This window comes from Fibroporia radiculosa, assembly GCF_000313525.1.
Source record: "Fibroporia radiculosa TFFH 294 genomic supercontigs, scaffold1156, whole genome shotgun sequence".
In the NCBI taxonomy this organism is placed as follows: Eukaryota; Fungi; Basidiomycota; class Agaricomycetes; order Polyporales; family Fibroporiaceae; genus Fibroporia; species Fibroporia radiculosa.
This window is the reverse complement of record NW_012133270.1, coordinates 1-24,338: the sequence shown is the minus strand read 5'-3', so window position 1 is coordinate 24,338 and position 24,338 is coordinate 1. Positions and strand designations below refer to the sequence as shown.

The 24,338-nt window shown below is 52.4% G+C and overlaps 11 protein-coding genes across 11 annotated transcripts; 5 read left to right on the top strand and 6 right to left on the bottom strand.

The window, feature by feature from the left end:
- Positions 1-909: 909 nt before the first annotated feature.
- FIBRA_02283 (uncharacterized protein) lies at positions 910-3,079 on the bottom strand (the record flags this gene model as incomplete). The annotated part of the gene is made up of 12 exons (XM_012324147.1): positions 910-963; positions 1,028-1,052; positions 1,119-1,484; positions 1,542-1,611; positions 1,671-1,746; positions 1,807-1,894; positions 1,947-1,975; positions 2,027-2,062; positions 2,116-2,147; positions 2,729-2,756; positions 2,814-2,869; positions 2,929-3,079. The coding sequence occupies 12 exons, from the start codon at positions 3,077-3,079 to the stop codon at positions 910-912; spliced, it is 1,011 nt and encodes a 336-aa protein (XP_012179537.1).
- A 196-nt stretch (positions 3,080-3,275) lies between these two features.
- On the top strand, positions 3,276-3,610 carry FIBRA_02282 (uncharacterized protein; the record flags this gene model as incomplete). Its single annotated transcript, XM_012324146.1, has 3 exons — positions 3,276-3,323; positions 3,385-3,446; positions 3,502-3,610. The coding sequence occupies 3 exons, from the start codon at positions 3,276-3,278 to the stop codon at positions 3,608-3,610; spliced, it is 219 nt and encodes a 72-aa protein (XP_012179536.1).
- Positions 3,611-4,145: 535 nt separating this feature from the next.
- Positions 4,146-4,467, top strand: FIBRA_02281 (uncharacterized protein; the record flags this gene model as incomplete). Its single annotated transcript, XM_012324145.1, has 3 exons — positions 4,146-4,187; positions 4,239-4,300; positions 4,359-4,467. The coding sequence occupies 3 exons, from the start codon at positions 4,146-4,148 to the stop codon at positions 4,465-4,467; spliced, it is 213 nt and encodes a 70-aa protein (XP_012179535.1).
- Positions 4,468-5,575: 1,108 nt separating this feature from the next.
- Positions 5,576-9,852, bottom strand: FIBRA_02280 (uncharacterized protein; the record flags this gene model as incomplete). Its single annotated transcript, XM_012324144.1, has 20 exons — positions 5,576-5,588; positions 5,643-5,797; positions 5,861-6,043; positions 6,311-6,541; positions 6,592-6,701; positions 6,754-6,889; positions 6,943-7,014; positions 7,068-7,182; positions 7,233-7,751; positions 7,806-8,181; positions 8,243-8,471; positions 8,518-8,616; positions 8,672-8,759; positions 8,819-8,919; positions 8,968-9,107; positions 9,161-9,255; positions 9,304-9,436; positions 9,503-9,565; positions 9,635-9,724; positions 9,777-9,852. The coding sequence occupies 20 exons, from the start codon at positions 9,850-9,852 to the stop codon at positions 5,576-5,578; spliced, it is 3,024 nt and encodes a 1,007-aa protein (XP_012179534.1).
- Positions 9,853-9,953: 101 nt separating this feature from the next.
- FIBRA_02279 (uncharacterized protein) lies at positions 9,954-11,760 on the top strand (the record flags this gene model as incomplete). Its single annotated transcript, XM_012324143.1, has 3 exons — positions 9,954-10,538; positions 10,587-10,910; positions 10,963-11,760. The coding sequence occupies 3 exons, from the start codon at positions 9,954-9,956 to the stop codon at positions 11,758-11,760; spliced, it is 1,707 nt and encodes a 568-aa protein (XP_012179533.1).
- Positions 11,761-11,946: 186 nt separating this feature from the next.
- On the bottom strand, positions 11,947-12,345 carry FIBRA_02278 (uncharacterized protein; the record flags this gene model as incomplete). Its single annotated transcript, XM_012324142.1, has 3 exons — positions 11,947-12,077; positions 12,131-12,204; positions 12,266-12,345. 3 exons carry the CDS (start codon positions 12,343-12,345, stop codon positions 11,947-11,949), a joined length of 285 nt encoding a protein of 94 aa, XP_012179532.1.
- A 309-nt stretch (positions 12,346-12,654) lies between these two features.
- Positions 12,655-13,484, top strand: FIBRA_02277 (uncharacterized protein; the record flags this gene model as incomplete). Its single annotated transcript, XM_012324141.1, has 7 exons — positions 12,655-12,707; positions 12,766-12,783; positions 12,874-13,006; positions 13,059-13,097; positions 13,149-13,212; positions 13,262-13,368; positions 13,425-13,484. 7 exons carry the CDS (start codon positions 12,655-12,657, stop codon positions 13,482-13,484), a joined length of 474 nt encoding a protein of 157 aa, XP_012179531.1.
- A 352-nt stretch (positions 13,485-13,836) lies between these two features.
- Positions 13,837-17,317, bottom strand: FIBRA_02276 (uncharacterized protein; the record flags this gene model as incomplete). The annotated part of the gene is made up of 21 exons (XM_012324140.1): positions 13,837-13,962; positions 14,016-14,191; positions 14,247-14,586; positions 14,636-14,661; positions 14,713-14,852; positions 14,913-14,983; positions 15,042-15,129; positions 15,188-15,279; positions 15,327-15,458; positions 15,521-15,550; positions 15,599-15,858; positions 15,930-15,996; positions 16,055-16,162; positions 16,214-16,230; positions 16,289-16,305; positions 16,361-16,410; positions 16,472-16,575; positions 16,634-16,710; positions 16,770-17,102; positions 17,156-17,211; positions 17,306-17,317. The coding sequence occupies 21 exons, from the start codon at positions 17,315-17,317 to the stop codon at positions 13,837-13,839; spliced, it is 2,322 nt and encodes a 773-aa protein (XP_012179530.1).
- A 270-nt stretch (positions 17,318-17,587) lies between these two features.
- Positions 17,588-21,447, top strand: FIBRA_02275 (uncharacterized protein; the record flags this gene model as incomplete). The annotated part of the gene is made up of 13 exons (XM_012324139.1): positions 17,588-17,821; positions 17,877-19,671; positions 19,731-19,842; positions 19,910-20,028; positions 20,084-20,114; positions 20,165-20,309; positions 20,366-20,611; positions 20,665-20,727; positions 20,780-20,895; positions 20,950-21,005; positions 21,072-21,238; positions 21,311-21,330; positions 21,384-21,447. The coding sequence occupies 13 exons, from the start codon at positions 17,588-17,590 to the stop codon at positions 21,445-21,447; spliced, it is 3,168 nt and encodes a 1,055-aa protein (XP_012179529.1).
- Positions 21,448-21,718: 271 nt separating this feature from the next.
- Positions 21,719-22,602, bottom strand: FIBRA_02274 (uncharacterized protein; the record flags this gene model as incomplete). The annotated part of the gene is made up of 3 exons (XM_012324138.1): positions 21,719-21,855; positions 21,935-22,147; positions 22,203-22,602. 3 exons carry the CDS (start codon positions 22,600-22,602, stop codon positions 21,719-21,721), a joined length of 750 nt encoding a protein of 249 aa, XP_012179528.1.
- Positions 22,603-23,346: 744 nt separating this feature from the next.
- FIBRA_02273 (uncharacterized protein) lies at positions 23,347-24,044 on the bottom strand (the record flags this gene model as incomplete). Its single annotated transcript, XM_012324137.1, has 2 exons — positions 23,347-23,610; positions 23,691-24,044. The coding sequence occupies 2 exons, from the start codon at positions 24,042-24,044 to the stop codon at positions 23,347-23,349; spliced, it is 618 nt and encodes a 205-aa protein (XP_012179527.1).
- Positions 24,045-24,338: the final 294 nt, after the last annotated feature.

The window sequence follows — 24,338 nt, the reverse complement described above, 5'->3', positions numbered from 1 at the left end:
GCCGCCCCCACCCCCGTCCGGCCCGCCGACCGCGGCGAACACGATTTCGCAGCTCTCGTACCTGCGCACCTTCACGTCGTCCGCCGTTGCGTCGCTCGCGGTCATCTCGGAGCACACCCAAGTGAATGCGGCCGCCACGACGGAGGCGGGGCGGAAGATCCGCGCGCTGAAGAACAAGCTGGGGGGGTGGCGGACGGAGTGGGACAGCGCCGAGCGCAGTCGCGTGAAGATCGAGAAGTGGGAGGCGGGGCTGGACGTCGACGGTGCGGCGTCGCCGCGGGCGCACGGCGCGCGGCGGATAGACGGGCGGAAGCTGGTGCAGGAGCACCTGCAGGCGTTCGAACAAGCCTTGACGGAGGCCAACCTCAAAACACAGGCGATCATGGCGGGTGCGTCGTAGACCGTGTCGGCGGGTCCGTTCTGAGGCTGGTGTCGTCGCCCCCACTCTCCCCTTTATCTACCCATGCCATGCTCCCCGAGGAAAAATGTGTCGCCCATACATTCTAGGATGATCTAATACCTTTCGCATTTTGCAGACCTATCGTTATTTCAACGATTATAGTGCGTGTCGCGGTCGTCAGTGTTGCTGTCATAGAGCTCTTGTCATATATAATGATCCAATCCATGCTGATGCTATGTACCTGCCCTGTCAGAGACTGATACAGATGCTGATGCGTCGCCTATGAGATTGAGACTTGTGCCGTCAAAGATTTGGTATCAGAATTGATAGAGATTGAGACAAGAAACAAGAGAAGCGCAGCACATGCTACATACAAAGGTGCCGACTATACAAATAAATTTACAAAGAGAATTCCCTCCTTCGATGACACTACCGATGCCTTCGGACGCATTATAGACATAGACGAATACAACGGAGCCGGTGGGGATTAACGCGCTACTAATGCATGATCACTTCAGGAACTCGCGGCTACACTGGTTCTTGTGAACTGTCTTCCAGTGAGCCTGATGACAGCGATGGATGGCATATCAGCAGATGATCAAACGACCGCATATACAAGCACCGTACCTTTTGGTGCTGCGGAGAACAATACCTGGGCAGTGGGAAACAACGGGTCGTCACATGTTGGTGCCAGCTCGCACGGCCGAGGGACACGCACATTATCTGCTTGCAGCCGCTGCACACCTTGAGCGCCTTCGCGTCTGGGTTTCCACACGCCGCGCACGCGGCCTCGCTCTTCCTGTCCTTGCGCTCCGTCTTCGTCTCCTCCCAGAACCCGCCGTAGTCCCCCTCGTGCTGGTGCACGACGTGCTCGCCCTTGCCCAGGTCCCGCGCGCGCATCGCCTTGTACTGGTCCATCGGCGCGAAGGGCATGTGGTACTTCTTCGCGCCGGACCGCACCGAGTTCTGGGTCGCGAGCGCCTCCGCGAGCCGCGCATTCGCACCGGCGAGGTCGAATGTGTCCGGGTCGAAGAGCGAGGGCGGCTTTCCGAAGGACGTGTGTGGCGAGGATCTCGCGCTCGCGCTCGGCTCTACGGTGCGGGTCGGACGGGGGCGCGCTCGGCAGGATAGCATGGCTTACTTGTCATGATGGGACATAGAGTCGTACTCCGACAGGAAATCAGAATATTGAAAAGAACCGCCCATATTCTCTGGCAGAGGCAGCCGGACGGTCAGTGGCCGGAAAAGGACGCGAGTTGTGCACGCTCACCGCCGGGGCACATTCCCTTGCCTTCTAGTATTTCCGCACGTCCGTACGATTGTTCACGCGGGAAGATCTTCTCTACCTAAGAACCCACGTTCAAGGTCAAACAAGATCACAGAAGCATGCTTCTTCGTCTGCTTACGACGATATCATGACGCCATTTATCTCCAAAGTCATACAGGTATCCAATCTGGTCGCCTTCTTTTGAGAACAGATGTGCGAGAGTATATCTGCGACGAATTTTAGCCAAATATTTCACGCAAAACGCTTTGGACGCTTGACTTGTCATCAGGCAGGCAGTCGTAGCCAACCTGTAGGAATATCAGTACCGGCTTTCTTCAAGCACCACGACTGTAACTAACCTGCGCAATATGAACAGAGTCGATTGCCCCCGAACCCTAGGGTGACAAGCTTCATGAACCTATTGACGAGGTCTTGTGCATTAGCCTACCTCCGGGCCGTAAAGAGAGCCATCTCGGTAGTCTGTGAACGTGTAACAGTGGAAATTGCGGACCCTGCGCCACAAGCTCAAAATATCGCTCGCCGATCGATAATAGTGGTTCATCATGCCAGCCAATGACAGGAGACAAGACCTTATCCTGGAAGACACTGAGCTTCATACCTGCCGACAGCCTGATACGACGCCAAATGCGATGCTCCCCTTCCCCATGGAGGATCCCGCTATATCAAAGTTATCATGAGCGAGCAATGCAAGGAGCAAAACGCATACGTCATTTGAACAAGTACAATCACGTCTTGCTTGTCTAGGCCCTTGAGGTCAACTGCCGCAAGCTCCTTGCGCGAAGAAAGCGGCGCGTTAATGATTTCGATGTGTTATTGCGAATATACATACTTTATGTTGCTTGAGTACGTCAACGAACTGCTGCTCTGGACTCGTTCTAGAGAATATGTATAACATCTAGAAATGAATCTGAAGTAGGTAAGGAAACCCATATCTGAGTGGGTGTTTGGTCGACTAGACTCGCCTGCCGATACATGGCTGCGATACCATGAATTGGGGGGAATGAAGCCGCAGAATGTAAGAGAGTCACATGAGAACATACATTCCGGGGCATTATTCTCTTCATTTTGCTATTCAAACGAGGAATAAGAACACAGTGGCGAGGCGGAAACACGGTGGAGATGTACGGGATAGATCCCCCACGCATGAATCTGTCCCTTTACACCTGGTTTGGGCTTCGGATCTGAGGCGAGATTTATCAAGTAACTATGCAATGCGGCGCACTAGTACGTATGTGCGCACCTTGGAAGAACACTGGCGGCATGCCCACTCCGCGGTCTCCAGGACCGAAGTTGACGAATTTCGGGATGCCACCATTGGGCGATAAAGGCTGTATTTCATCTTCTTCATGGACCTTGTAGAATTCACGCAGGGATGTTGTGGTGGAGAGCATTATCGAGAGCCTGATGGTGCTGGCCTGGGGGGAATGATACACGGATTGGTCAATCAGCTTTACGGGGTCCTGCTCTGAACTTAGACCACCGGCCGGCCCCTGCCAGACTGTTATAAAGACCAGCTCGAGTTCTTGAACCTAACAGACCCATCTCAACCCCAACCAACCACCGCCCCTGTATACGTCCTCCTGTACAATGCCCGGCAACAACTACACTGTCACGAGCACGGGTACCAACGACCAGGTAGATTCCCACCGACTGCTGCTCTGCGCAGCTCCTATTCACTGTGGCACAACTCGGACAGGGAAACCACTACTGCCATCGCGACATGGACGACGGTAGCAGCGCGTACCACTACTCAAACCAGTGAGTGAAGCAGTCGATGGAGGACGTAGTGCTGGTCTCACTTACCGGGTCTCAGAGATGGGAGCTACTACTATAGCAATGCAGACGGCTCGACCTACTACAACAGTGGCGACGGCTATGCTAGTTACTCTAGCTCCAATGGGGACACGTCCGGGAAGAAGTAGAATGCATCAGATCCTTGGCAAACGGATGCGTCGGGGGCGTTTTGTAGGCTCGACGCTGCTGATGCCCTCCTGTGACTGGCAATTTCCCCTTCGAGTGCCATGAAGTTGTGATGAGATTGATGTCTTCCACGGAGATGAGCCATGTATAGTATTATTGGAAAGTGGTACAATTGTCGGTGATTTACGAATGAGGGTAGGGTTCTGCGAGTTTGAGCGTTTGTCTGGATTGCTAGAAGATGCGCATTCGATGATGGGGGTACGAATGATACGCTTCTTGCGGATGCTCCCGTTCACAATCGCTGCCCAATGCCGAGTTCCGAGTACTCCTTCAGGTGTCGCGGTCACGTGTATGTAATTCTGGACGCGACGCGTACACAATAGTACACAAATGAGCTACATGAGACTCGCCTGAGCTCAACTTCAACGGCTCATCGCCGTCTTACAACAGATATCTACGTCTTTATTCTCATTACGTCTGTGTCGAGAAGAGATACACCTGTTTTCTCGCTCATTGCTGCTTTAGCATTCGTCTCCAATGTCTGACACAAAGGTCACCGCATCTGGCACGAACAACCGGGTGTGTCATTTGTGTTCGTATGTGTCTACACTCACCCTGATCAATGCTAAGGGAAATCACTGGTGCAATCGCTCCGATGACAACGGCAACCGTGGGTACCACTACAGTAACCAGTAAGCCCATGTCAGGTCCTATTTAGGCGTAACACGTTCAGCCCATTCTATCTAACAGGGACGGAGGCTACTATTACAAGAACACCGATGGCTCCACTTACTACAAATCTCCGACCGGCTTCTCAAAGTACACGCCCCCCAATGGCGCCGTGAAGAAGACTTACTAGCGCAATTGTTGTACGCAATGATCACCTCTGGGAGTCGATGTGTTCTTACTCGTACGGCATCTTTTGTAGCAGGAGGCATAGTCTAGGGAAATTTCGGTCCAGTTTGTACCATTCGCGATAGCTTTTCAATGTCGAATATATTTCGAGGTTCTCTCGGATTTATGTTGTAATTTTACTTTGGAGCTCTTCAGCGTGACGATATTATTGCTCAAAGGACAATATTTGCAACTCGCCGAGGCAAGGAGTCGCTTGTTACTCCGTTGAAGGCGCCTGCCGAGTCAAAGAGCTTACCGCCCAAGGTGCCCGAGACTCGTCCTCAACTCATGCATTTACAAATTTGAATATGGTCGCGTCAATCGGGTATATATGTCCAATGATCCCTGCTGCTTTGACTGGCCAGGAAAGGTGTGGGCCGAGCTGGTGCATTGTCGAGGTGAGCCTCGCTACCATACCACTCGCATTCACTTCATACTCATGACGGTCGTGTTCAGGTGCTTCTGCTATCCCACTGCTCTTATCCTTGCTTCGAGTTGCCAAGATCCTGGTGCTCGACGTCCTCACAGCGACTTCATGGCTGCAGTTTATTTACCACAGAAAGTGTGCGGGTTCCATCAATGATTACCATCCGAATACGTGTATAACAAGGCTGTATCTCTGCTTTTGCGTCGTGTAGTGTACTCTCACTCAAATGAATCAACTGCGATAGGATCTCAGATATTTTCTTAAATGAGGTCTGGTAAGAGAACGAGTACTGATTCCGTCATACATCCCGCTCGCCGGGACAATCGGTGGCGCAAACCTTATCCCAACTTTAATAAGACGAGATCTATCACTGCTCTAACTTGTACGCGAATCAATGCACATTTCCATCGTGTGCACTTGCCTTCACCGAAAACGTACCTTTCTCGTTGGAGCTTTTATCTATGATAGTCGATAATTTTGTGTTGGGCTCTATCGCGCTCATACATCGTGTGTTTGTACATCTACAGCATGCCGCTCCAAATCTTACATCAATTTCGTTTTTGGGTGGTGTTCGACGTCAGCCTGTGAATTTGAACCTGCGGATTCATTAGATGCGGGTTAGAGCAAGAGGATACACCAAGCCCGCTCACCAATTTGTCCTATATATCAAACGTAAGCATATTGCAACGTTTTTGAGGCAAAAATTCACATACCGCGCCTCGACAGCTTCCTGCCGCACAGCCCTCTTTGGATCATCGAGCACCTTTACTAGCTCTCTGATGACCGTCGCTTTGTACGGATGTAGGACATCGTAGCGCACGGTATTTGGGAGTATCGCAAGGAAACGTAACGCTGCAGTACGGACACGCTGTACACGAGTCGTTATGCAATCAAGTATACGCAATAAATACACACTGAGAAAGATGCGTACCATGGAAGGCGTCTCCTGCACCATACAATTCTTGAGCATCGTCGACACGAGGGTGGACGCATGTTCAGATACAACATTATTCTCTTTTGAGCCTGACTGGGCAGCAGTGAAAAGTGTATCCATGATTGCTGCACGAATCTCGGTGTCTGGGAGATCCAACCCGCGGAGAAGTAGCGGCAGAAGCTAGAAGACATGTATTAATTACTACTGATATTTGCAGCGGTAGAGAAGGATACATGCCGTGGGCAATTGGTGCGAATATATTGATTTGGGAACCGACTTGATGAGAGACGTCAAAGCTACGAGGTGCGCAGTTTGCTGTCTTGAATCTAGGGCAACGTTCAGCAAAAACAAAAACACCAACCATGATCTCAGTGTACTGTACCTGTGGACGAGGTTGCGCCTTCGACTATCCGCGGTAGCACAGAGCCACAATATCGCTGGGCATACAAAATCTATGAACATGTCTGTGTCAGCCCTGATATGATATGGCATGATTAGAACGCTGGTGACCTTGATGACAGCGTGGTTCCTTTTGGTCAAAACCTTGTCAGTACCAATAGCACTTCCGACACCTCGCGCAGCGTCCCAGCTGATCTCGGCATCGTCAAACAACTCAAACAGGCGATTGACGTAGTTTGTCGCTGCTGCATCGCCCCGTACCAACAAAGCTTTCGTCATCTTGTGTATATCGTCAGTACAGCTGAGGAGGAGCGGTGTGGGTCACCTACCCATATCCAAATACAAAGAGCATGGCGTCGTTTCTCCGAGGGTACGCTTGGGTCGGCGACCTGTGTTGTCCAGAACCTATCCGCTTTCTCCGAAAGAAGAGACGATAGGCCTTCAACATAACTCAGAACGTCGACAAGATCTGATGTAGCCACAATACTTACCGCCAGCCCTCTTGTTGACGACTGAGGAAATGGTGTGAGCGATGGCATCTCTCTGCAAGACATTGTCTGTGCAGAGGCATGACCATTGCAGGAGCGTATCGAGAAAGGTTGTCTCATCGGGACAAGGGAGTGGGACCTACATAGCCGTGATGAAGTCAAACATGATATGCAAAATCGAAGACTATATACTTCTTTGTACAAAGCAACTACCGCCGCCGAGAGCAGAGCAAGGAGGTTTTTATGTAGCCCTGGCGCATCAGGCTATGTGGCGTATTATGAACAGTCGGAAGGGTGCATGCAAAATCATTACGTACCGCTAGTGGTTCAAATTTCTTGTCCGTTGGTATCTTCTGGTACCCATCAGCTAGCTGATGAACGTCCCCCTGTAAGTACCCAGAAAAAAGCACTGCGACAAACGCTTCCTGACGTCTGATATACTCCCGTCAATGTGGGTTCCATATCGACATAAGGGCACTTACTGAGCGGTCAATGTCTGCACCACCAGAGTAATAATATGTGCAGTGACGGATATTAGACGAGGGTCGGTCGCCACCATACAGGTGCTATCCGACATGAGCGCAGAGTAAATGAAAAGGTTATACAATCGCGGAACGAGGCGATCAATAAATTTCATGACGTCGCTGTGTCCTGCATCGACTTTGGCCGCCAGTACGTCCGAGATCGTCCGGAGGAGAGAATGCGCGTAGGCTGCGCTGGGTTCTGTGTCTGACTCCAGCTCGTTCACTGCTGTCGTAGGGGGGACGCAGACAAGGTCTAGCTTTGTCAACAATCGCACTACGAGCGTCTCAAAGAGATCTGGTTGCTTGCACAGGCGAGTGAGCGACGCCAGGGTGCGCCAGTACTTCAGTCTCTCTGGCTGGGCGTCGCGCGGGGGTGCACGGTCAGGCAATGAGCTGAAGAGAAGAGGAAGTGTGGTTTGTGAGACATGGTTGGAAGCGAAATCAGAGATGACCGTCAACAAGTTCAAAGCGTAGTCACTATTTTCAGGGAGCTAAGTGGTATGCGTAGAGGATGGAATGAAAGTGACCTACCTGACTTCGTCACTCTCTTCTCCTTCCTTCTGCAGCAGCTCGTTAACATTATGGACCACAAAGCCTATCTCCTCGTCTGTGAGAAGACCCCTCGTTGTCACCATCCCTTTCAGACCATCCAGAGCTGGCTGCGCAGATGATGGCGTCTTTAACCCAACCGTCAGAATGCCAAGTACTTCGTCCTTGTAAGAAAGTAGTGGAACATCATCCTCTGCAGGTAATACTTCCGAGTCTTTCGACATTGAATCTCGGGAAGCGACTATAAAGTCCGCCAGCAGTCTCAAGATAGGGCCTCTGTTGGTCATTTCATCCGGATCGAGGAAAAGCTTCACAAGGTGCGGCGTTGTACGCGACAGGGTGTGCTTAGCAACAGATGCTATATAGATGGTACTATATTAGACCTTGGCGTTGGTAAATGATGGTGATATGATACGAACGAGTGGTTGACATGAATGCGCAAAGGACTTTAATTGCAGGCTTGGCCTGGCTCTTCTCGGGCTCACGCAGGACCTCGATACATTCGTCGCAAGCCTCTTTCGCGAGACCGTGAACTTCCTCCTTGTCAGAAGGGCTTTCGCTATCGTCGGCAGAATAGATAGTCCGGATCAATACTTGTGTGGTATGGAGAGCGGCTTCCTCTGTGATGATGTCTGTTGGTTGGAAGATCTGTAATTCCTTAATTTCTGTACTCAGACTCTCCGTTTGGACCTACCTCAAGCTTCAGGGAGTTCCACAACTTCCTGGCATGATTTCGCGCAACACTTGCCCCATATACCGGAAGGGAGACATCGAGTGCCTTGAGCGTATCCCTCTGAAAGGACATATACCTGCGGCCTCGAAGATATGAGCAAAATGACTTTGCTCACCTTCGTGATGGGAGTTCCCGCTGTGAGCTTTTCAAGGAAAAGAGGGATAGCCAATGGTCCAAAAAGGGGTGTCGCGTGAAGACAGGCACTGCGCCGCGTTGTCAGCCATACCAAGAGGTGGTGTCTCTATCCAGATAGAATGCTCACCTGAGTGCATTCTTGAGGTCATCAGTCGTAATGCCATATGGGTCGTCGGGCGGAGGCCTGAATGTGATAGGGAAATAACAAAATGTGATGTTGAATAAATCCTAAACTACGGTTAGAGATGTTGAAAGTTGAGGGGAATCGCAGCGGACCTCGACATGGGCAGCAACATCGAATTCAAGTAATAAGACGCGATCGATGGCGAAAGATATGAGGAGATTGCGAGGATCCTTCTCTCCTTCGGCGAGAGAGATATAACCGGACAGAAACTCTTTACCCATTCCCTTCAGAGCTAATTCTGCGGTGTGAGTGTTGAGCCTTGCAAAACCATCCATGACGACATACCATCACGTTGGTTGGCGATCAGCGTATCGACAATCTTATAAACCGTAAACCGTTGGGATTGAATTAAGACCTTCATCCGAACGTGGTTGATCAACCTGAGTGTACTGTCAGCGCATTCATCTAGCATATGTAAATATTCTTACGCCTTCATGACCTCCACGGCGTCGATCGATGTCAAATCAGGCATGGCAGTAAGGGAGACCAAACCCTTCAGCGCGGGTACAATAGTCTCTGTATCTTCGAGCTTCCCGCAGTAGAATGCTACTAGGACGCGCACTTGAACCAGCCGGGTAGTAAGTACAAAATGAAAATCTCACTTGCATCAGCCGGAGAGGTGCGCACCCGACTGCCGATTCATCTTTTCTGCGGGACATTTTGAGAGGACAAGAGACAGAAAATCAACTCCTGCGAGGAGAGGAAAGCAAGGTGGTTGTATGTGAACAGCAATTCTCTGAAGCGATAGTTACCGCTCACCTTTGGTCCGCAATTCATCTTCTTCCGCGGTGAGGTACTTTCCAAGCGATTTAACAACATCAAGCAGTGTGGCATTTCCACTGCTGATTTCTGAATTCACGATCAGAGCAGTCATTAGCTGCCTACGACCTGTGAGACGTACCCGAGACGACTGCAATAACCTCTTCCTCTCGTTCGGATGCTATCCAAGTGCGTATCGGACGATCCAGGGATTCCATAACCAGCAAAGGCGGAATATTACAAGTACAGTGCACGGATGCTCCGCTGCCCACTGGGCTAGTCAGGACTCGGGAGGAATGGTAAAAGAGAGCGAAGAGAAATGGCCGAGCCCGAACTCGGAAACCTTGGCTCGTCGATCCGTCCGCACGTGCTCGATTCAACCCGGTGCTCGCTCACTGCTGCTGTCCTCCCACTGGACGCGCCCCCCAAAGAGAGCCCACGGTACATGATCTCCCTCGCCGCCGCCAGCACCCGCGTACCCGTGTTCAAGTATCACTCCAGAGCGGCCCTCTCCGCAGCCTTCTCCTCCACTGCCCGCATCCGCAACGCACGCAAGTCCCCCGACAAGATCAACTACAACCGCATCTCGTTCCAGGATGTCCCCGACGCCGAGCACGTCAATTACAAGCGGGTCACTGCGAACGATCTCGAGGCACACCGCGAGCCTCCGCGCCGCGTCAAGATGCTCGTGCGCGATTTCATAGAGGATTCGCTATACAACCCGCACTATGGCTACTTCCCAAAGCAGGCCGACATCTTCACTGCAAGAGACCACATCGACTTTCGCTCTCTACGTAATACAGTCCAGTTTCAGGAAGAGGTGGCGAGGCGATACGCAGAGTATGGTCCAGACGGCGATGGTCCGGGCAGGCAGATCTGGCATACGCCCACGGAGCTGTTCCAGGTGGGCATTTGGATGTTGAAAGAAAACGCTGATTTAACAGTAGTCTAGCCATGGTATGGTCGCGCAATTGGACAATGTCTCGTGTCTGAGTATCTCCTCAAATACTTTCCCTACGAAGATTTCGTGATATACGAGATCGGCGCAGGGAATGGGACGCTCGCGTTGGACATCCTGGACTACATCCAGGAGCAGTACCCGGAGGTGTACGACAGGACGAGATACAACATCATTGAAATCAGCGGGAACCTTGCCAGGCTCCAGAGGGAGAAGCTTTCCGCCAAGCATCCATGTGTTAAGGTGATGCATCAGAGCGTTTTTCATTGGGATAAACGTGAGCCACAGCCATGTTTCTTCATTGCCATGGAAGTCATTGTGAGTCATCCGTTCATGTGGTCCCTCGCTCCTGCCAGAAATTTCTCTTTAGGACAACTTTGCGCACGACATGATTCGCTACGACCTCCGTACGCTTGAGCCATATCAAGGCATCGTCACGATTGACGGCCATGGTGACTTCAGTACCTATTACACTCGGGTAACGGACCCGCTCATCTCGTCGTTCTTGGCGCTGCGCCGTAGGCTCATGCATCCTCCACCTGTGCCGCGTCTACTGGAGCTCTCGCCTACGCTACGGACATTTTACACCAATCTCCCTTTCGCACCAAACTTGTCTGCGCCGGAATACATACCCACACGGCTGCTCAGCCTCCTGCGCACCTTAAGGCGGCACTTCCCGCGCCATAGGCTATTGCTGTCGGACTTCTCCTCATTGCCTGACACCATTGAAGGTGTGACCGCGCCAGTCGTGCAAACACGCTACCGGAACGAAACCGTACCATGCACGACGCTCCTCGTGAAGCAGGGGTATTTTGATATCTTCTTCCCAACCAACTTCGACCGGCTGCGCGATATGTACGAACATATCCTATCTCAGCCACTCCCGCTATCTGCTGCAGAGACGGCGCTGCCCCGGTCACCACTGTCGACTAGCGCATCGTCTTTGTCAGTTGGGAGCGACTTTTTCTCATCGTACCACCCAAAAAACAGGAGACCGCCGACGGATGGCGTGGCATCCGCAAGCGGAATCCCAGTGGGTGAGCGCAAATCAAGCGTGTTCACACATGCAGAATTCCTGTCGACGTATGCGGATTTGGGCAAGACGCGGCTCAGGAGTGGAGAGAATCCTATACTGGACCTGTACCAAAACGTGAAATTCCTTTTCTAACTAGACTTCGGCCTGCAAGCGAGAGTGAGTTTCATGAGTTTCATGCCTTGTCCGAACTTGTTGGTAGTACGCAGCGCGATTGGGTCAAATGAGGAATGACGACAGCGTTCAGACAATAGAGTGGGGGTACAGGATGCGAAAGCACAAGTATACAGTGTTATACAAGCATCCGGGTGTGTGGAGGTATCATTGATGGAGCCCGTATACTTTCTTTCCATAGTAAAATAATGCAGCTGACGAAGTCGCTGTGAGGACGGCGGGCACCGGGCCCTTGGCAACTCGAGGCAGTGATGATAGCAACAGGATAGCAGAGGCACCTAAGCATGACCGTGATAAGGCAATGGCAAGGGAGCACTGCGACGAGGCTCACCAAGCGCAGTCTCGAGACCGTTAGGAGTTCCCTTCCGTATGCTGTCTGCACTGTAGAGATACAGTGCGCCCACACTGTGCCAGGTTTATCAATACTTGCCTGATCGCTCAGGATAGTGGAGACTATTGAACATACCCGACGCCCGCGACCAAAGAGGGAATGCTGCGTGTCTTCACGAAACCAGTAATGCCTCCAACAATGCAGAGACCGCCCATCACGTACGCAGGGTAAGCAGACTAGGGGAGGCATCAATATGCAAGTGGTCACGTCAATATCACGATCAGCACATACCATGTTGTAAAGCGCACGGAGTAAGTTGAGAAGGTAGATGTGTGGAAAGGAGGCCCTAGGCTGGTTGATGCGTTGCCGTGCGTTGGGTGCTTATTACCCCGCATTATAAGTCCCGAAACTCGTCCGAATCCGAGAGCCGAGAGCGCTTAGGCGGGCCGTGGCCATGTGATCGCCTATGGCTTGCGCGTCGCCGCCGCGTCTCAGTCTGTTCTCGGAGGATCTCTCATCTAGCCATGGCCAGTGTCCTGCCCCAGAAAAACGAAGAGTACGGCACGAAACAATACTGGTGAGCTACTCCAAGAACAGAGCGACTCTCATTGCATGCTAATCGCTGTCGACGGCAGGGACCAGAGGTACAGCCAGTGCGTGAGTTTCTGCTTATTCTCACCCGGTCATGGTGTCTGACTGATCGCTGCGTTCTGGCCCGTCGCTTTGTCCCTTTGGCATGTCAGGGAGCCGCCTGATGCTTCCTTCGACTGGTTCAAGTCCTACGAGGACGTAGCTGACATTTTGCGGGAGCTCATCCCGGACAGGGATGCGAGGATCGTGATGCTGGGGTGCGGCAATTCGAAGCTGTCAGAGGAGGTAGGTGGATCGTGTTTCCATGTTCCATGTATAGTGCATTCAGTGTGAGTAGATGTACGACGACGGTTATAGGCATGTTGTCAATACCGATGTAAGCTGCGATGCATCTGCCAATATATTTGTTTCTCACGTCGTTTACAAGTATTCTGGCGTTCTCATCAACAATATGCGCCGCCTACACGAACACACTCGACCGGAGATGGAGTGTGAGTGTATCGCGCAGACGATGACGGACAGTGTTGCCAACTAAACTAGGGCACGAGATGGACATCCGGAGTCTGACCTTCGACGCAGACACGTTCGATGTTGCGATCGATAAAGGCACTATGGATGCCATGATGACGGCTAATGGTGACGTCTGGGTATGGATTCTCTGCGGATTGGTTGCGTCGTCCGCTCATAGAGCACCGCTGTATAGGACCCCCCATCTAACATTATCGAAAATTGCAACCGCGAGGTGGACGAGGTCATACGGTAGGCATATCTCTTCCCGATTTGAGTCAAAAAGTCACCATGTGCATCGTATAGTGTACTCAAGCCAGGAGGTATCTTCATTTACTTGACCTTCGGGCAACCTCACTTTCGTCGCAGGTATCTTACGCGGCCAGGTTCGACCCTGGAAGTTCGCACATTAGGGGAAGCGTTCCATTACTATCTGTACATACTCAGAGCACAGGTACCGAAATCTTGAGTATTTTCAAGTAACAAGTTATTCGACGGGTGAGAATAGAGGCTGAGTGCTGTTGCTTCAAAAAATCTCATCATGTAATATTATTACGATCCGCGTGACATACAGTGGGTAGAATAAGTTACGGGTATATGGTCAATAGTTACCATCGCGGTTCAGAAAGGGCAGCGGTGTACGGGAATTGTGCGGTGAACAATCGTACAATATCGGTCTTCGTCAACATCCCTGTCAACCGACCTTCGTGTGAGAATAGGATATGCCGCAGATTCTACAGTGGACATGGTCAGTCATGTATGGTGAAAGACGCAAGACGGTGCTCACAAGTTTCTGGAACATGCTGACAACCACCTCGAGCGGCATCTCCTCACGCAGCTGCAACGCAGCTTCCTCAAGGAGCGGCGACAGATTGATCAACTCCATATTGCCATTGGCAGGGTGAGGTGCGAACGTGCATTTGCGCATAGCACCTGTTCTCGCGTCGTCCTCTGACAAAGATTCTGCTCCCATAAATTAGTTAAACCTGGCGCAAAAAGAGCACACGAACGCACTGACCCAGCGTGGTTTTCAACCTATCTCGAGTGACGTAGCCAATGAGCTGACCACCACAAACAACAGGGAATCCATGGAATCGATACGTATTCGCGATCTGGTTGATGTCCTGAAGCGTACATCCGTCTCGATTCTCATTAATAACGACAAGATTCGCCGCGGGCTTCATTACATCGGCGGCTGTCTCTCCCTTGTCGCGGTACTCTGCGGGAGGCAGCCATGGGTACTCGCGCATGGCGATCCAGAGCGAATATATACCCTCCTTCCCGAAGTAGTCGCCCACCCATTTGGAGACCATGACGGCGATCATGATGGGTAGGACGTGCGAGAGCGCGCCCGTGAGCTTGAGAAACGATGAGCAGTGGCGCCTTACGAAAAACAGATGAGCAAACCTCAAACAGAATTACAACTAAGGAAACTATAGGGGGATCAGGCCGGACTAATCTGGGACACGAGAATGGGTACCAACCAGTCATCCGAGTGACACCACCCAGCATAGACGCGGCTCCTATTACTGCGTAGAAGCCGGGGGAAATACACTTCGCGGTCGGTTCAGGTGGACAAGATGAGAATATCCACGCAGTCGGATATGCACGATATAGTCCCTCCCTGCGCAGACAACATCTTGTCAGTTAACTGCGTCCACTAAGTCTGAAAGATGAGGCCCACGTTATCAGTCCCATTGCTCGGCCGAAGCTCGCACCAATCGCAATAGTAGGGAGGAAGATACCAGCGGGAATCTAGGAAGAGGAGTATAATGAGTTTATGATGCAAGGTTTTAAAAGGGGGTGGACGTACCATCATCCCGAACGTCCACGCAGTGAGGGCGATTTTAGTTACGGCGGTGAGGACGAGCAGGAAGACATTGGCCCATATCGCTGTGGGACTATAAGATCTGGTGGTGGCACCGTTTGGATGGAATTGGTACAGACATCCACACTCACTTGCAGAGCCCATGAAAGTCACCTTTGCTTGGGTCACACTCTTGAAATAGATTGACTACGAGCTCCGACGTTTGCGCCCTGAGGAAAACCACCTATTTCCATGAGGCCAAATAGAAGGTCCGAACACCATACAACTTACGGGATAGCTGACAGCCGCAGTGATTGCAGTACAGCTAATGACTTCTAAGGTTGGCCAATTATGGACCGTGCTATTTCGCCTGTACACTGCGGCTGCAGCATTCAAGCGGATCAGAAACGCGCCCAAAACGCCCTGCACAAGAAACGTTTGGCCGAACATGAGAGGACAAAGAGCATAGGAACAAATTGACTTACCCCAAGTACGGCGAGGATCAGCCACGGTATCTAGAACCATTTCAGCACGGACGAATGAGTGTTTGATCACACACCCACCAACTCAAAACGTCTCCAAACTGTCGTAGCTTCAGTAATGTTGACCTGGAAGAGAACGAGTTTGGATGTGCCAAAGGGGTCGATGTATTGGAGAGCCATGGCAGCAATCACTGACGTGACAAACCCGCGCCACATGACGTTTGGACCGCTGGAGAAAGTATCTAATTCCTCGAGCCCAAAAAGCACTCCACCCAATGGACTGCCGAACGCAACGGAGACACCGGCTACCGCTGCGCCCGTGAGCACTCTGCGTTTTCGCGCTACACAGAAGAATGTGAGCATGTGCGCTCGCAGCACCTAGTACGCAGCTTCAGGTACTCGCCTTCATTACCGTGCACCTCCTTGAACATCTTTGAAATGAGGTCTGCCATGCAGCATGAGACATGAACAAGCGGCCCCTGTTGGAGAATTAATAAACATAGGTAGAACTTGACTGAAGGTTTTGGAAGAGTGCACCTCTTTCCCGAGGGAGAGGCCAGAGGCAACGGCTAATGCTAGACCCAGAGCTTTGATGAGTAGCGTCCATGGGCTGAGGAAGGCGTCGAGAACATAGCCATTCAAAATCTACACGACTTGTCATATGAAATGGAACAATGCGAGTGATCAAAGACTTACAGCCTTAATCTCCGGAACTGTTGTAGTAATTGACTTGAGTGTACGAAACAAGCGGATAGACGTTGAGCCACTCACTTCCTGTATGGAATGCACTATGCACCTTGCTTAGTGAGAAGGGACTATATCACCAGGTATTGCGATGCTCACTATGGTGCATATGTTTTGACTAGCACAGCTGCACTTCCGGCAAATGCGACCTGTAAAACAATAATTACAACTCATGCGAGGCTCCAACTAGGGCAGCGCGAAGACGCTTACGGCTAGGGTAGCGTATACGAAAGACTGCAACAAAGATTGTGTGAAAATGGTCCTGATATGGAAATATTCACTCCAGGACTGCCATTCCCTGCAGACCTCGCCGGCTGTCGAGCGGGAATTAAATGAATATTCTGAAATGAGGAGGAAGTCTCAAAGGCGTACGGTCTACGCCGCTGCAGCATGTAACCTGATTGTAGAAGAATCCATACGTGCATCGTCCTTCTCTGAGATCCCCCAGCCTACGAATCCAGCAATTCTTAGGGCAAGAGTAGAATAGGATGCATTGTGTATTGCGTACCAACGGACAAGCACATCTAAACAGGCGCCGGCAGTTCCTATTCCAATGCCGGTCAAAATAGTGACTAGCCACATACTACTGGAGTCTGCGATGAGGGCCAGAAGGCCGCGGTAGCCTCGCTGAGCGGCGAGCAACCGCTTCCTCTCCCGTTCGACAGCTTCTTCGCGGTGCCAGTCGATGGTGTCTCCCTCTTGATAGATACCCCGTTTTCTCGATGATGTGGTCCGTGTACTGTCGAATTCGTTCTCCGCGAGCTCGTACTGCTCGGCATCCTCTATGTCTTGGACATGGCCATTCGTGCTTTCGAACCATGAAACATGTTGCTGAAGGTTGCTAAAGGGCGAAAAGATGGGCACACAGCAAAAACTAAGACATAAAATACTCACCGCATCCGCGCAAGCAGGTGTCGGTCAAATTGAACAAGTGCTGTGTGAGCTTGTGTCTGACGGCGCGGATAAATCAGTTCGATGCCACTGCGATCGGCGGAGACACATTTCCACGTGATCGGGTTACTTGTCCTCGGGCGTCAAACGCACAGGAGCGCTCATGTCCTTGGGCAAAGCTCAAGCCTTGCACCCGAACATTGTGACCTCACCCTCCCTGTAGGTGAATCAAGCAGACACCCACACGAGGGCTTGTAAAATATCCCTCTAGTTTTGCTCAAATTTACCTATATCCACACCGGTCCACTCCTACATCAAGCTCAGCGGGTCGCCGACCATTGACCAGCGCTGCGATTCCAACGTAAATTAACTGGAGGAGTCCTCGGTAACGCTCTCTTTACCGCTTTAAATATCAAGGTGAGTTCATAAATGGCCATGCCGGGTGTATGCGCAGCGACGGGCACCACGCTGATGCGCAGTCCGATGGAACACGCAGCGTGCCAGGGACCGAGCCGCATGTCATATTCTGACTACGGTGCATCTGACTACAATGGTTCCGAACCCAGGCCGGACAAGGCCTTGGTCGTCAAATGCTCATATGATGAGGCGGAACGCAAGATCTCCTTCAAGTCGACTCGGACATGCTCGTATGAACTTCTCAGACGACGGGTATGCATTCTATATGTTTTCTGCGCTTTGAGCGGCTCAACGCATGCTGGTGCAGGTAGAAGAGTCTTTCTCCCTCTCTGGAACGGCCTTTGCTATCACATATACAGACGACGATGGGGAGGTCACCGACATCACGACCGATTCAGACCTTACGGAAGCGATCCGCTATGTCTACTCTGTACATGACGATCCCCCGATTTCCTCCTCCTCCTCGATTCTTTCAGGTCGCAGCCTATTGAAAGGCAAAATCACACTGCGTGTTCGAATTAGTGTGGAATACGACGGGCCAAGCCTCTCTGATACGTCCTCTCTAGTGAGCTTGGATGAATATCAGAATCGGAATGGAAGCGACGTTGCGCTATCATTAGGCGCCCCATCCATCGCCGAAGTCGAGGACGATTCCATCACGGTCAGTTCCAAGGACATGGGTTCAAAATATGATCTCTATCGTGCGCGCGGACCCAAGACGATCGTTTCTGCTCCCAGTAGAGAGCCTCTTCTGCGACGGTCTCCGGAACCTTCAATCCTAGAGAGTCCTTGGGAAGTAGAAATGTCTACTGTTCCCCCATCGGTTTCGGACGTGCTGAAATCCACACCATCGTCTGCCCAAGAATCTTCGTTGTCCGGGATCAATCCATTTTCAGATGATCAATCATTGGGTCCCTCCTCTGTGTTCGACCGTCTCCGATTGGAGGAAGATTCTAGCTCCAGCTTCGGCACATCCACTCTCCATTCTGAACGAGGGGCTGCATGGCTCCGTGATCAGAACGCTCGTACCATGAAATCCATGCTTGGAGATCCTTCCCCCAAATCGGAGAAAGCATACGCCCCGTCGACCAGTTCTCCAGTTGAGACTGAGTCGGACTTGAGCGGAGAGCTGGCGTTACAGCAGGATTCCAGTGGGAAATTCTACTACGCATATACTGCGGGAAGCTCTTACGCAGCGTCTCAAAGTGCGCCTGACTCTGGCTACGAAGACACCTCCGACATCTATCACGCAAGCACCCAGGCGAATCCTGCTCTTAGCAGACCAACATCTATGGAGGTCAATGAATATGATTTCCAGGGCATGCATACAATATCTGGAGGTGATATTAAGCGTTCCTCTACGTCCAGCTCGACCTTCTTCTCCCGTGCAATGAGCGAATCTGTTTTGTTGCCTGAATTCATACACCCCGATGTCCCACCTGAAGTCCTCCAATTCCTTCCTGCCATTCCCCTTACGCCCCCAGAGAGCCCACCATCGTGTTCGAACTGTGGTGTTATTCTCGATACGATCCGATACGTGTGTTCGACCTGTGGAGAGATAAAGCCTCCGTCGCTCTCGGAAAAGGATCTCAGCGAACTCAACTACGGCAAGGGGAAGGACAGGGCGATCGACATGGAGCATACCAATGGGGCTTCGCATAGCCCGACTCACACAATATCATCGTCACCCTCGTCGTGGTCGGTTGTCTCTGATCCATACATCCCCCTCCGATCTCTATCCGATTCGACCTTGAACGTGGCGCAGCGACCTCTCCCTGCCATCCCGACGAAAGGGTCAAGCTCGAACGGCTCACTCGCCTCGCGCTCGACTCTCACCGTAACTGCGCTGAACAGTCCATATGGCCAAGGAAACCAAGGGTATGAACTGTGCTGGCAGTGCCTGGAATCGGCTGGTGTCACTCATGCACTGGAAATGAGCGTGGACCCGGGCTCGTCACCTAGCCTGATGCACTGGCCTTCTTCCCCCGAGGATGCGCAGCGCGCAATGTCGCAGTGGCGGCGAGCCGCTCCCAGCCAGAAGGGACACCTACGGCACGCGTACGTAGAGAAGAGCTGGGGTCACAAGGGGTGGCAGGACGTCGGTATGTGTGCGATTTATCTGAGTGCTGAGGTGCAGGTTTGATGTCCGCCAACCTGGCAGAACAAGACGAAAATCGCATATGCAAGTGTTCGACGTGCGGAACTATGATCCTGAACCACCGATACAAGTGTGCGTCGTGTGAGAATTTCAACCTGTGTAAAGCGTGCTATAAGTACGTGCTGCTGCGCATCTGCGCACTTATACACTTTGGGAGTTGGCGCTCATAGTCTTCGCCGCAGTCAAGTACATGAGGTGCATCCTTCCCATGCTTTCCTTGATGTTCCAGATAGGATACAGCGATCGTGGTCCGACCCTAGTCCCATTTCCCCTGCTATGCCTGTGACTGATGGCGAGCGCTGTATGTATTCGTTGTCAAACGCCGCGCATACCGTTTATAATTACAATCTTCACAGCCCTAGTACACCCTGGGGTGAAATGCACGCAGTACGTAGTCTGTTCTCCTTCTGCGCGGGTACCACTCAACGCTTTCACAGTTGTATGCAGGATATCGTGGGCGCGCGATTCCATTGTGCGATATGTGATTCCGTCGATATCTGCGCCAACTGCGAGTCCGCGGGCTTGCCTGGAAATCTCGATTCGGCCGACGGGGGACATGACTCGTCCCATATTTTGATCAAGGTAGGTCGAGTGCTTCTTACACGCGAATTGTGTCGTGACCGGATGCACACGCTTAGATCCCATATCCCCTGGGACCAGCCGAGTTGCAATCAGCAAGCCGTCGTGCGAAGAGCGTCTGGTGGGGTCGCGATGCTGTTACTGGACAGAAGATGAGACCCAGGCGCAATTCGCTCTTGTCTGCGTATGACCGTACGGTTCTGGGTACCGGGACCCACAACAGCAGTTCATCTACACTGAATGGCGTAGGATCGGTAGCTGTGGATACGGACGACCACGGTATCCGGTGCGATGCATGCGGCCAGGTAAGCCGGCTCGCGTCCCCCAGCGGCTCGCGATGACGTGACTCCGTTGATAGTACATTGTCGGAGTGCGGTATCAGTGCGCGTCGTGCCCATCCAAGCCGAAGCCCTATAGCTTGGTGAGTGGTGCGTATTGCTCGGTGTTTTACAAGTCGCTGAGCGTTATTGTAGTGTTCGAATTGCGAAGAGCATTCGTATGTCCTGCACGACCCGATGCACATCTTCTTCAACTTCCCTCGGCCACTCGATCGGCCGCTGCTCGTCGACACACCGCTGATTCGAAGGCTGTGAGTGCACCGCGCATTTCGTGTGTTGTCGTAGCCTCACGTGTCTCCATGTAGGTATAAGTACCCGGCTGGCCCGTTGGACGGCAGATACGACCGTGACGATCCGAAGGGTGCGTACACATCCTAAGACATCACGCATCGTGCCCTCACATGCTTCATATATTCATGTTGTACAGGATACCTGGCAACCCTGGAACACGGAATCGCTCTGTGCGACCGCTGCATGACACGTATCAACGGAGAGTGGTTCCGCTGCGGATACTGCTCTAAGGACCTATGCGGTGTCTGCCATAATGTGGACACGCACAACGAGACCCACGCATTTGTTGTGTTCAAGTCACTGGTATGTTGTCATGTCACGCCCACGCTTACCGCCGCACATGCTGATCACAATTACGGTCGTCGGGACGCGCAGCTTGACATTCACCAATACAAGTATGCTTTCAACTCGACTTCCGATATGTTGCATTGCTGACGAACTCGTGTAGGCGATTCTACGAGCTTGACAATCCCAAGCCCATCATCCCGTATCCCATCTACCGGTCTATGTAGATTATTGTGCCCAAGATATCCTTCACGCTGCTGTCGCTGTTGTACTTGCATCTGTGTAGCACCACATGAACACATAGGAATCCATGCTATGACGAAACCGTCAATCAGATGTGACTGGCATCGCTCGCAATACGAGGGGGAGCCCTGGCTGCAGTGGGCAAAGATTAGAGCTACGCATTGGCTGCCCCGCTCGTACCGTACCCTAGCATTGGTAAATGCGTTGCTGAGATTGTCAGAATCCATTTTGAGAACAGAAGGGCTCAAAATAGCCTCATAGGTCGGGGTTTAGATCCAAGTCGAGGTCGAAGAATTGTGGCGGCGGTGCACGCAGGTCGGGCCTGTACGGGTTGGCACCAGGGCCGGCTATATGCGCAGGTATTTCGACGGACCGAGGCTGCACGGTCGGCGCTGAGCAGTGTGGACATACAGGGGATGTCAGCTGGCTCTGTTCTACCCACGGGATGTGCGCAATGAGCAAAGGACGTACGCTTTCCGACCGAGTGCGTCTCGCCAAGTAGGCCGAGGGGCGCCTCGTCGTTCATGTGCCCGCGGCGCATCTTCTCTTCGTTGGGGAACGGTGGGAAGAAGAGCGGCGGCGGCGGCTGCCCGGGGAGCGTGTGATCCGGCATGTTAGGGGGTGCAGACGTGAACGCGGAGAGGCTCTGTGCGTATGCGAGCAGCTCGGGGTATGGGATTGCCGCTAATGGCCCGGTCAGCTGTGGAGGTCTATGAGATGGCGAGGGCGTGGCACGCACCAGCTTTCGCGTCCTCGATTGCGCTGATGCGCTCGGTGCCCTCACGCACGAGCGCGTCGAGCTCCTTGCGGCCGTCGTCGAGCTCGAGGACGATCTGCCGCCAGTGGCGGTCCAGGTCGAGCACGTCGCGCTTGAGCTGCTCGATTCTGCGCTGCCGTACCTGGTGGGCGCGCGAGAGCTGCACTGCCGACGCGAGCGCGGCGTCGACGGACAAGAATGCAGATATGGGCGGCGTGGGCGGAGGCTTGGCTTGGGCGGGCCCGAGCGAGAGGAATAGTTGCTGGGAAAGCGCTTGCAGCTGGTTCAGCGGATCGAGGAGAATATCGGTCATTGAGAGTGATTGTTCTACATCATCTTGCAGAGCCTTAGCTGAGGCGGCGACCGGAGGATTGGACACCATGGAGGCAGCGGACAGAGAGCCGGTCAAGAGCTGGTGTGGCTGAAGACGCGGTCGGATAGGTTGACGCTGAATAAGGCAAGTCAGTACGAAACACGAACTTCTGCCTTACTACAAAGAAATTATCCTTTTGATGCCATACAAAAGCACGCGAAAGGCATTGGAATTGTGCGGTAAGCCTTTAAATAACACTATGTGGGAACCTAACCTTTTCCTATAGTTGAAAGTAGCCTTTTTGCCTTTTCAAAGATGTGAAAGGCGCATTTATCAAGGCTCCCAATAGGTCGAAAAGTATAATTTCTCTAGTCTTGTTAGGGTCCATTTCCTCCCAATGGAAAGGATGAGTTCTTTGTAGTGCCTGAGGCTCGAGGCAGGCTGGTGGCTCGACTCGACCTTCCGAGTAAAAAGCATCTGCATTGCTCCTGACATTTTCATTTCTCAATTTCGACCCAGACATAGTCTCAGCAGCCGAAACCAACTCCTCAGTGACATCTGCCACTGTATGCGTAATGAGACGGCGCACATGAACACGATGCTATCATCGAAGCATTGACACGGCCGGCTAATCGCCCCATCAATACATTAATGTGTGTAATAGAAGAGCATGGTGCAATCCAAGAGCAGGTGTAAGGTATATGCTATCGTGTACGATACAGAGAGAAATACAAAGCAGGGCAATCCCGCAGTCTTCACACGTAGAAGACGTATCTCCATCACGGAGAGGTATCAATAAGACATTCATCAAGCTCATGTCGCTCTTCGATTCCAGCTGCGCAGCCTCTCGACGATTCCTCCGCTCTCCTTTGTCGTCCCCCCCTGCGCACGCTCCAGCTTCGGGTGATAACGAACGGCGTACTCGTCCAGCTGCTGCCGGAAGCCGGGGTTGGGAGAGACGATGCAGCGTTTGGTCGCGACGAAGCCGATCGCCTCAGACGGGACCATCGATGTCGTCGCGGTGAGATATGCGCAGACGACAGTTGCAGATCGCGACATGCCTACTAGGCAATGCACCTATCGCAACAGCGTGCAAGCGATGGCAGTGCGCCGGCGGCGTCAGCTGAGCGATGCAAGCGCAGGACGGAGAGACGCACCAGGACAACATTTTTCGGATCCTCCGCGAGAGCACCCTTGATGAAGGCCGTCGTTCGATTGAGGTACTGCAGGATATCCGCGTCGTGACTGTCTGTGATGGGTATATGCAGCGTCTTCAGGTGCGGCATGGACTTGGGCAGCTTGGGGATGCCCTCGACGACGGAAACGATATGGGTCACACCAAGAGCCGCGAGCTGCTCCGGATCCTGCGCGGTGTAGAGATTGGCGAGATACAGTCGGGGTACAATGAGCGAAGCCTCGCGGCCGACTGAAATACGGTCACCAGGGCGGATCGTGGCGGCAGATTTTACGACCAGAGAGGACTGTACGCCGGGCGAAGTGAAAGCCAACATCGTGGTCGACGAGAAAGAGAGAATGTGACCCGCGGTTCCGGTCTTGGATGCATGGCGGCGTTATGGGCGACTCGGACTTGCAGCATCGGGGTCTCAAATATGATTTTGTGCCTTGACCCGGACCAGATAATCATTTCGATGCGCTCAGTGATGCGTGGTTCGGTTCGCTATTAGTCCCAGCCTCGCATTGACAATACAGGAAAGCTTGCCCTAAACTAATGGTCCGTGCGCGATGGGGGAGGAAGTATAAGAGTCGGACGAGGACAAAAGAAAACCTCATACTTACCTTGATGG